An 11,918-nucleotide genomic window follows, 5' to 3' on the forward strand; every position below is an offset into this window, starting at 1 on the left:
TTGTAGTCCAAACGAGTCGTTTGTTGTAGTTTTTGAAAAGTGATTTCTGTTAAATAAAATATCTCCTTTTGAAGTGGACTTTGAGCTTTTTAACTTTGCAGATCTTTTTTATGCTCAAACAGCAACATTACAGACTAACTAAAGTTGAAAAAGTGAAAAAGCATAATAGGACCCCTTTAAACACATTCATTTGAACCTGTACGTCATCTTTTACAATGCAGTTGCTGACGAACATTATGCAGGACGACGACGTTACAATGCAGTTAAATGCCCCTAAAATTCAAGATATGAAGGCAAAAATGCCTCATATGGGTTATTGTCTTATATTTATATCATATGATATAGTCTGGCAAGCAAGAGTGCTATTTTTCCCGAATATCTGCACGATTGCAAATGTGATATTGATTACATGCAACAGTAAATAAACAAGAAGTTAATGTTGTCTTATAGTTTAAACACAATATTGTCAATATTGTGTGTTTTTGCTCAATTTCGCTAACTAAAATAGTTCCAAAATCCAATCTAAGTCACAGCAGAATTGACCCTTCGCCGGGAGTTTGATTGACAGGCGATCGGACCAATCAAAACGCAGAATCTGTCATTGTCCGACAAACAAACCAGACAGGAGAGTGGATTAACGTCAGCGGACTTGAACTTGAAAAATCCAGATTCTGCGTTTTCGAACGATTCGTGTGAGTCAATGATTCAGTGACTCATACATAAAGACAGTTCACTTGCTTCATTTCTAAATGAATCCACCGTCTGAACGAATCGGTTGAATGAATAACTGAATAACTCATTAAGGCAGTGACTTGCCGCCACCTACTGGTGGTTTTAGTTTCAAATTTAGTTTCTCATTTTCATTTAGTTTAACTTGATGTACTAAATTAACTAAAACTGAAATAAAAATGAATAAAAACCATATAGATGTATAAAAAAAACTTTTAAATATATACAAATATTATTATTACAGATATTATTTTTATTCCTAAAAACAGTCACTTGCTTCATTTCTGAACGAATCATCCGTTTGAATGAATCAGTTGGATGAATGATTCAATGACTCACTCATTAAGACAATGACTTGCTGCCACCGGCGGTTTGTTTCGTAGAGTATCATTTATTTATTTTTTTTTTTTCGTATTTTATATTTTAATATTCAATTTTTTTAAAAACCCATTAATGCCTATTTAAAACCAAATAATTTTAATTATGCAATTCTAATTCATGCTTCCTCTGAAAACAACGTTATTGTAGCCTTAAAAGTTTTTGTGTGGCCTAATAAATTCTATGCTGAATCAATATATTTCTTTTTAGAAATGTCTATTCAATGCTTTTCTCATTTAACACAATAATGACTTTAAATGATCTTTTGGGGGGTCATTTTTCAGCCCAAATTGATGTGCAATTAATTTGCGATTAATTAATCGGTACTTCAGGTAATTAATTAAATTAAACATTTTCAATCGCTTGACAGCCCTAGTTTAAAGATATGTATTTAATAACGCTGAAGCAGATTTTCTCTCACCTCTTTCCATGTGCGTGTGCAGCTGGCCTTTCGCGCGCTGTCAACAGCCGCCTGAAACTCGCCGAGGTGAACGAGTGTGGACGCCAGACGAGCAAAATTAGACACGTTATTAAACAGCAGCCGGGCCGCTTCAAACATACCCTCTTCATAACATCTCTCGCCAGCCTACAGAGAGACACACGTTACTGGACACACTGAAAATAATACTACGTGTGCACACTAATGTTGAGCAACAAGACACAATAGTGATAGATGGTGAAAAGACTCTTTCAGACAGTCTTTCTTTAAGACAGTCAAAAATGGCCAAATATTATTACTTTAATAATTTTAAATATATTATTGTTTTTTGATTAAATACATTAGAATATTATATATTGCTATTATAATATATATTACTATTGATATAAAATGTATGCATCTATGCACACACACACACATATATATAATTGCATTATATAATTACTTAATATATAATTTTTTTGATTATATATAAAATTGAATAAAATTAATATAACATTATATACTATTATGATTAAACACAAATAAATTATCATTCATATGATTATTACACTATTAAATATATTATGATTAATATCACATTTAATATATTATGTTTAATATATTATGATCAATTCTATTACAATTACTGCATTTCATTACACACGGTCAAACATAATAATATGTAATGTAATAAATGTAATATTAGATATATCTGTAGTAACATTAAATATGTTATTTAGCAATTATAATTCTTAAATGCATTATGATTAATATTACATTTAATATATTATAAACTTAATTATTAATCATTATATATTTAATTATAATTATTAGATAACTGATATAATTACTATTACTACAGATATATCTAATATTATATCAACAAGACACAATAGTGATAGATGGTGAAAAGACTCTTTCAGACAGTCTTTCTTTAAGACAGTCAAAAATGGCCAAATATTATTACTTTAATAATTTTAAATATATTATTGTTTTTTGATTAAATACATTAGAATATTCTATATTGCTATTATAATATATATTACTATTGATATAAAATGTATGCGTCTATGCACACACACACACATATATATAATTGCATTATATAATTACTTAATATATAATTTTTTTGATTATATATAAAATTGAATAAAATTAATATAACATTATATACTATTATGATTAAACACAAATAAATTATCATTCATATGATTATTACACTATTAAATATATTATGATTAATATCACATTTAATATATTATGTTTAATATATTATGATCAATTCTATTACAATTACTGCATTTCATTACACACGGTCAAACATAATAATATGTAATGTAATAAATGTAATATTAGATATATCTGTAGTAACATTAAATATGTTATTTAGCAATTATAATTCTTAAATGCATTATGATTAATATTACATTTAATATATTATAAACTTAATTATTAATCATTATATATTTAATTATAATTATTAGATAACTGATATAATTACTATTACTACAGATATATCTAATATTATATTATTACTCAAGATATTATTACTTTTAACCAAGTGTAATCCAATATGATAAAATATGATATTTTAATAGAATGTTATAGGCTAGAAAAGCTCATTTAAAATGAGCACTTTTGGTTTTGAGAACTTTTATTTGGGTGCATCAGAGTTTGCATGTGTTTAAATCTCCGAACCTGCTGTATGTGAGCGTTGTTGGGGCCGTTGATGAAGTCCTCCAGCTCGCTCAGACGGTTTGTTTTAGCCAGAGCAAAGATGAGCTCCGTCTCAACGTACGACTCTCTGGCTTTCTTTCTCGCCATTTGAAGAAACTTCACCAGATCCTCCCAGTTCTCTATGAAAACAGACCATTTTGCCATTTTGAAACAAGAGAGTTTGATGTACTTAGTAACAAACTGTTTCATTCACAACTCAAAATATCCTCCCTAGTCATGAAATCTATATTTGGACTGTATTTAGTGTAAGAAAACTTGACTAACATTATACATGGACATACAAGATAGTAGAAAATTACAGCATCACTACAATGACACATTGATTTCTAAAAGCACCATAAAACTCAGATTTACAGTCAGTCCATGGGTGCAAACTAACATCTTATGTAAGTTTCAGGACAGTTTTAGGGCATTTTAAAAGATAATTCAAACGAACAGCATTCATTTGAAATATAATTTTTGTAACATTATACATCAATCAATTTAATGCTGAATAAAAATATAAATTTCTTTCAAAAAGTAATTTTTTTTTTATAAAAGATTTACAGTCAGTCCATGGGTGCAAACTAACATCTTATGTAAGTTTCAGGACAGTTTTAGGGCATTTTAAAAGATAATTCAAACGAACAGCATTCATTTGAAATATAATTTTTGTAACATTATACATCAATCAATTTAATGCTGAATAAAAATATAAATTTCTTTCAAAAAGTAAAAACTTACTGACCTCAAACATTTGCGGTAGTTTATATTTGCGCTGAAGTGGCTTTAACCTATTTATTTTAATTGAAATTTTATATATAGTATATTTTAAATATTTAATGCAACAAGTAAAACAATATATCTTGCTAAAATAATCAAGGCATTGTTTTTCATTTGTGATCGAATATTTATGATACACTGAATATTTATGAATGTATTTATAAATATAATATATAAAATATTATTTTATTGGTGACATATAATTTTTTTAATATCTTGAAATACTCTGATATTTCTAATACTGGCAAATAAAAGGCACATTAGAATCATGACACTAGTTCAAAACTCTTACTAAATATATTTATAATACACATCAGTTTACTACACAAGGACATTTTACTCTATTTTATATATAGCAGATTTAGTTTAATGCAATAAGTAAAACAATATACACTACCAGTCAAGATTTTTAATGTTTAATGTTTAAAGATTTAAGCTCTTCTGCTCACCAAGCCTGCATTTATTTGATCAGAAATCCAGCAAAAGCAGTAATATTGTGAAATATTTTTACTATTTAAAATAACTGCTTTCTATTAGAATATTTTGTAAAATATATAATTTATTTCTGTGATCAAAGCTGAATTTTCAGCATCATTACTCCAGTCTTCAGTGTCACATGATCTTCAGAACATTGTTCTTCTGAACTTTCTGTTCATCAAAGAAACCTGAAAAAATTCTACTCAACTGTTTTCAACATAATAATAATAATATTTTTTTTGTTTTGAGCAGCAAATCAGCATATATCAGAAGGATTTCTAAAGGATAATGTGACACTGAAGACGAGTAATGATGCTGAAAATACAGCTGCGCATCACAGAAATAAATTACATTTTACTATATATTCACATAGAAAGCAGTTATTTTAAATAGTAAAAATATTTCACAATATTACTGCTTTTGCTGTATTTCTGATCAAATAAATGCAGGCTTGATGAGCAGAAGAGAATTCTTTAAAAAACATTAAAAATCTTACTGTTCAAAAACATTTGACTGGTAGAGTATATCTTGTTATCAAAATGATCTAGGCATTGCTATTTTCTGAATGTATTTATACTACATCAGTTTCAGGATGTTTGAGGACAGTTCATCTCACCGTTTCTGCTGGCAGCATCCACCACCTCCATGTACGCCGACGGCTCTCCAGCTCTGATGTAGGAGTCGATGGCCTCTTTGACCAGACCGGACTGAAGCTGAGCCTGAGTCAGCTGACTCCAGACCAAGCCCTCGGCACAGCACTCCGCAAACTCATACGCCCGCTCCAGATTCCCCATGTGCTCGATCAGAACCTGCGCGGGACAGAGCTTGAGTCCAGACGCTCGCGTGATCGTGTGCAGCGCTGGGGACAGTTACTTTTAAAAGTAATGCATTACAATATTGCGTTACTCCATAAAAAAGTAACTAATTACATTACTTAGTTACTTTTTATGGAAAGTAATGCGTTACGTTACTTTTGCGTTTCATTTTTAATCTGGACAGGACTTGCTTGTTTGTTTTTAAAATAAAAAAGTTCTATTTTTGGCAAATATAAAAGCCTTTTCACACCAAAAGTGAAATGATTAAGCCTCAGGCTGAAGGGAAAGTAAATTTATGTCCGTACAGTAGAATGCAAAAGAAGAAATTTCAAAACACTTCAGCAATAAAAAAAGACACAAATGTTTGTCTAGAGTAATTTGTGATTATTACATCAATCAATAAATTGGAAAAAAAAAAGTAACTTTTTAAAAAAAGTAAAAAAATAAAAAAGTAACTCAGATATTCTCTTTTAAATTAAAAAGTAATGCATTACTTTACTAGTTACTTGAAAAAAAGTAATCCCACATACAGTCAATACATAATCTACATCAACATGCAGTAAATTAGATCGCTCCCATTATAATCAACTTCCAGCTTTTATCCAAAACTACTTACAGTTACCACAAAGTGAATAATCTTATTTCAATCAAATAAAATACAAATATGATATAACTAGATCACTCCCATTATAAATCAACAATATATTTAAGTTTATTCATTTAGCAGATGTTTTTATCCAAAGCTGCTTACAAATGAGCAAAAAAAACTAAGCGATTAATCTTAACTGAACACATAACATAACATAACATAACATAACATAATGTTACATAATTTACATTCATTCATTTAGCAGATGTTTTTACTCAAAGCTACGCACAATAAAATGAGATATACAACAAAGCAATCAATCTTAATTAAATGTAATGTAATATAATAAAAATATTTTATAATATAATACAATACTTTCATTCAAAACTACTTACAACTGAGAAATACAACAAAGAGATTAATCTTAATTCAATATAATAATATAATCAAATATATAATATAAAACGTTGTAATGTAATATAATATATTTACATTTATTAATTTAGCAGATGCTTTATGCAAAGCTAATTTACTACAGTGATTAATCTCAATAAAATAAAATTACATTAAATTAAATTCAATATAAAACATTGTGATGTAAAATATTTACTTTTTATTATATTAAAATTTTTCACATATTCACATATTTAAATTTTCATTTAGTATATGCTTATTAATGCTTAATAAAAAATGAGGAATATAACAAAACAATCAATCTTAATTCAATATAATATAATATAATATAATATAACGGTAATAAATTTAGATTTATTCATTAAGCAGATGATTTTTTTCAAAACTCCTTACAACTAAGGAATGCAACAAAGAAATTAATCTTCATTCAATATAACATAATAAAATATAATATAAAACACTGTAATATATTTTATACATTTATTCAAAGGTTCTTAAAAATTAGGACTACAACAAAGAAATTAATCTTAATTCAATATAATATGATATGATATATGACATAATATAATTTAACACGAATAATTACAATCTACTTTCAATGCTCCACACAGCTACTCTCCAACCACTTAATTTTCTGTCAGTCAAAAAGAATACTTTATTTACACAATATGTGAGAGTTTTGCAATGCATTTTATTCATTATGCATTTCATTTTGGCCATTACATCAGATTCCAGCTCGTGATATTTGTGACACTGGAGCACAAAAGCAGTCTTAAGTCGCTGGGGTATATTTGTAGCAATAGCCAAAAATACATTGTATGGGTCAAAATGATCGATTTTTCTTTTATGCCAAAAATCATTAGGATATTAAGTAAAGATCATGTTCCATGAAGATATTTTGTAAATGTCCTACTGTAAATATATCAAAACTTAATTTTTGATTAGTAATATGCATTGCTAAGAACTTAATTTGGACAACTTTAAAGATGATTTTCTCAATATTTAGATTTTTTTGCACCCTCAGATTCCAGATTTTCAAATATTGTCCTGTCCTAACAAACCATACACCAATGGAAAGCTTATTTATTAAAATTGACCCTTATGACTGGTTTTGTTGTCCAGGGTCACATACGAATTTGAGCTCAAGCGGTGTGACACGAGTCTCTCAGACTGACCTGTGTTCACTGAATATGGAGTTCTCCAGAACGATCTTCTCCAGAAGTTCAATGAGTTCATTGGGCAGATCGGCCGTCATAAACGCCTTCTAATTTGAGCGTGGTATGACACGAGTCTCTCAGACTGACCTGTGTTCACTGAATATGGAGTTCTCCACAACGATCTTCTCCAGAAGTTCAATGAGTTCATTGGGCAGATCGGCCGTCATAAACGCCTTCACCGTCACAGACACTTCGTCTGGATCCTGCGTCTCCGGCAGAGCCGTCTGAACCACCTGTGCACACAACCCTTATCATTCATATACTCAATAATCACACACTTTTGTAGATATTTCAGGTGTGACTCGTGCCTGATCTATCAGCGGCCGTCTGTAGGGGTTCGTCTCCTGCAGAACTCGAGCCCAAAGATCGGGATCTTTTCGTCGCACCAGATACCGCGACTGGCTTTTAAACAGGGAGTTTTCACTGCACACCTACAGGAGGACAGAAAAACACAGATTCCAGCAAATCAGCATATTAGAATGATTTCTGAAGATCATGTGACACTGAAGACTGGAGTAATGATGCTGAAAATACAGCTTTGATCACAGAAATAAATTACACTTTACTATATACTGACATAGAAAATACTTTTTTTAAATTGTAAAACTTTTTCATAATATTACTGATTTTACTGTATTTTTAATCAAATAAATGCAGCCGTGGAGAGCAGAAGACACCTGTATGAGCTCCAGGTCACACTGTCCTCTCTCATAGGCCACAAAGGCGAGGTGAGGGTCTCTCTTCTCGCAGTATCGGCCCACGGTCGCGCTGTCGTAGTGCAGGTTTTCTCGGAGGAAGCACTCAGGACTGTTGTTACTGTCTATGTAGATCTTTGCCAATGCATTGTGGGTAGCAGGTTCTTCACAGCCCTCCTGAACACGAGATTCCAGCCAAGACAAGAGCAGCTTCAGTCTGGAGAAAATTAGGAGAGAGACACTGATGGAGCTATCAGCTAACACAAATATGTGTGAGGAATGGGTAATACAGATATTAAACTATGTTATCTCAACAAAAATATTTCATATATATATATGTGTAATAGCGCCCCCGAGTGTATAACAGTGAAAACATGAAAAGCCGTAAAAACTCGTCTTTGGCGGGGAAAGAAGTTAAGGGAGTTTGCAAATGTGATATTGATTTAATACAGCAGTTGACGTGTTTTGATACCGGTTTCTTTTCTCCACTTCCTCCACCAGCTGGTCAGTGCTGAAATCTCCTCGTACGGCGAGGATCAGACTCTTGATGGTGTCCTCGGAGCAGTCGACATCCAGCAGACCCCCGACCACCACCGGCAGCCGGCTGGGATTGACCTGCAGCAGTGCAAACACACATGTGTGAACTCTCCAGATCAGCAGCGTGTGCTTCTCGTGTACAGGGCTTTCAGCGTACCTTCTGTACGTAGATCTCGATGTATTTCTGCAGGCTGTTGCGGTACAGGTAGAGCACGAGATCGTGGACGAAATCGAAGCGGTCGCACACGATGATGAGAGGAAGCTGATCTGTGAGTTTGGCTTCCTGTGCAACGACACAAATACAAACATAAATGTGTCCCTGGAGCACAAAAGCAGTGTTAAGTCGCTGGGGTATATTTGTAGCAATAGCCAACAATACATTGTATGGGTCAAAATTATTGATTTTTCTTTTATGCCAAAAATCATTAGGATATTAAGTAAAGATCATGTTCCATGAAGATATTTTGTAAATGTCCTACCGTATGGTTTTGTGGTCCAGGGTCACATATGTTTCACATGCTGAGAATGCTAACCTAACATATAAGTATATAAACCATAAATGTTTAAGAATCACTTAGGCTACCTCTGTGCTTAGGCTACCTCATGATCAGGTAGATCTTAAATTGCTCACGCCAGAAAACTACTAATTGACCAAAATGCTTCGTTTGACTTTTCGGAGATCATCTACTCTTCCCTGTGGCATGTAGTTATGCATAATTAATTGTTATTATAATAGTAAGTACATGTAACGTGTAACAAGGACACCTTAAAATAAAGTGTTACCCAATTAATAAACAATTATTATATTATGAATTGATATCACAATTATAATAAAAGAGCAATGCAAAAGGGGGAAATTGTTATGTAATTAAACTGTTAACGATTAAATAAAAAAATGTAAAATTAAGCTAATGTTGAATGTTTAATTTATTGTTATTAACTCAATTGTTAATAATTAAATTGTAAACTGTACATTTAAGCCAGCGTTTAATGTTTACTGTTATTAATTCAATTCAATGTATTCAATTAAAATAAACTGTTAATTGTTAATAATTAAATGTAAAAATTTTAATATAAGCTAAATGTTTATTTTATTGTTAATTATTCAATTCAGTTCAGTCGATTTAAATAAATTCTCAATAATTAAAAATGTAAATTTAGATAATGTTGAATTTTATTTTATTGTTATTAACTATTTATTTTAATTAACTGAATGAATTTAATCAGCAATAAACATTCAATATTGGCTTAAATTTAAATTTTTAATTTAATTATTAGCTATTTATTTTAATTAATGATATAATAATGATTAATGATTTTATAAACAAAAAATAGTAATAATTATTGAGTATTAAAATAACAATACAATTATTTCACATACAATGCAAATATTTACATTTTCATTTTCTTTTATTTCTTTTCTACTTTTGTATTTTTTTAAAACAATATTTCAGCATTTTCAAACCTAAAATCTGCAAAATAAATGTACATTTTTAATTTAATTATTAGCAATTTATTTTAATTAATGGATTGAATTGAATTAATAACAATAAAATAAACATTCGCTTAACATTTAAAAAAAATTAATTAACCACTTAATTTAATTGATCTAATTGAGTTGAATTAATAATTAAATAAAAAGTTTTAAATTAAGCTAATGTTGAATGTTTATTTTATTCTTATTAATCCAATTTAATTCATTCAATTAATTAAAATACATTGTTAATAATTAAATAAAAAACTGTCAATGTACGCTAATGTTTAATGTTTATTTTATTGTTATATATTCAGTTCAACTCATTAAAATAAATGGTTAATTAAATGTAAATGTGAGTTATATCTAATGTTTATTTTATTATTATTCATTTAATTCAATAAATGAAAATATATTGTTAATTTGATTTTAAAAATCTTTTTTTTTTTTTTATGGTGTTATTATTTTTATTACCATAACTTATCATCTGTATTAATATTGAGTGTTGTGCCAATAAAAGTCACATATATGATGGCAGAAGCACTGAACTGGATTTTATGGAGCTGACTGCATTAATGCGTTTGGTTTCTCGAGTCTCGAGTACCTTGAGGAAGTTCTTGACGCGCTCGGCGTTGTAGCAGCTGCTCTCTCGACAGATGCGCTCCACCTCTTTGATCTGCCCCGTCTTACACGCCGCCTGAATGTACTTGAAGTGCACATCTGGGTCCTGACTGAAGTTCACGATATAGCCCAGAAAATAAAACAGACCTGAAAGAGACCCACAGAAATGAGGAATCGTTCAAAGCCGCCTCGAACCCCCCTGCAGCTCGTGAGCGTCTCACCCTCGAAACTCTTGAAGGACTCGAAAAGCTCCACCAGCGTCTGCGTTCCCAGCTGCTCGTGGTACTTGGTGGCGATCTGAACGCTCAGCTGCAGGTTCTGACGCAGGTTTGCGGCCAACATGGCCCTTAAACACTCGACGGAGTCGCCCACAGACAGAGAGCCGAAGAAATTCACCAACCACTGACAGACAAAGAGAAGAAAAAAAAACATAAATCTTCAATACTACTCTGACAGACTTCTTGAATTCAATTTAAATTTAAACATTTAAAAATTTGAATTTAAAAATGTAACAATTCGAATTTCAAATACTCTTGATATTCACACACAAAAGGTTACTCTGCAATAAAAACACGCTGCAAGCTTCAAAACTCAAAACTAACTCCCCAGTTTAAAATATAAATGATTCTGAAACACTAGGATCTGAAATCTGTCCCAATATCCGCTCGACACGCTCTTAACATGCCTCACCCTCGTATGTAATCAAAGAGGAGCTTCTGAAAAACTCACGTCTGTCCATCAATCTCAAGAGCGAAATGAAAGACCTTTTTCGGTGCAAAAAACGTTGCTAGCTTTATAAACTAACCTCGAGAAACATAATATACAAATGTGAAACTGCATTCCATGGGATAATATATACTGTAAGGTAGGGCTGGGCGATATAGCTAAAAAATATATCAACGATATATGTTTCATATCGTTCGGTATCGATAATTATTGACATTTTTTATAACCTTTTTTAAAACAGAGCAATAGAAAAAACATTTAAATTTAACCACTGTATTTTTAATCTGCCCACTTTATTAAGACAAACAACAAATATATATATATTT

General features: G+C 30.7%; 1 protein-coding gene across 1 annotated transcript in view; it reads right to left on the reverse strand.

Annotated features, from left to right (window-relative positions):
• LOC107722848 (clathrin heavy chain 1-like) overlaps positions 1–11,918 on the reverse strand; it is a 53,621-nt gene that overhangs the window by 14,865 nt on the left and 26,838 nt on the right. Inside the window, exons 15-25 of the mRNA XM_016531343.1 lie at positions 11,088–11,268; positions 10,850–11,013; positions 8,929–9,054; positions 8,707–8,849; positions 8,217–8,451; positions 7,848–7,970; positions 7,627–7,772; positions 6,304–6,305; positions 5,121–5,363; positions 3,227–3,384; positions 1,529–1,693 (exon numbers count right to left, since the gene is read on the reverse strand). Coding sequence (XP_016386829.1) covers positions 1,529–1,693; positions 3,227–3,384; positions 5,121–5,363; positions 6,304–6,305; positions 7,627–7,772; positions 7,848–7,970; positions 8,217–8,451; positions 8,707–8,849; positions 8,929–9,054; positions 10,850–11,013; positions 11,088–11,268 — 1,686 coding nt within the window. The remainder of the gene's footprint in view (positions 1–1,528; positions 1,694–3,226; positions 3,385–5,120; positions 5,364–6,303; positions 6,306–7,626; positions 7,773–7,847; positions 7,971–8,216; positions 8,452–8,706; positions 8,850–8,928; positions 9,055–10,849; positions 11,014–11,087; positions 11,269–11,918) is intronic.

This window comes from Sinocyclocheilus rhinocerous, unplaced genomic scaffold (genome assembly GCF_001515625.1).
Source record: "Sinocyclocheilus rhinocerous isolate Xijiao unplaced genomic scaffold, SAMN03320098_v1.1 scaffold1596, whole genome shotgun sequence".
Lineage (NCBI taxonomy): Eukaryota > Metazoa > Chordata > Actinopteri > Cypriniformes > Cyprinidae > Sinocyclocheilus > Sinocyclocheilus rhinocerous.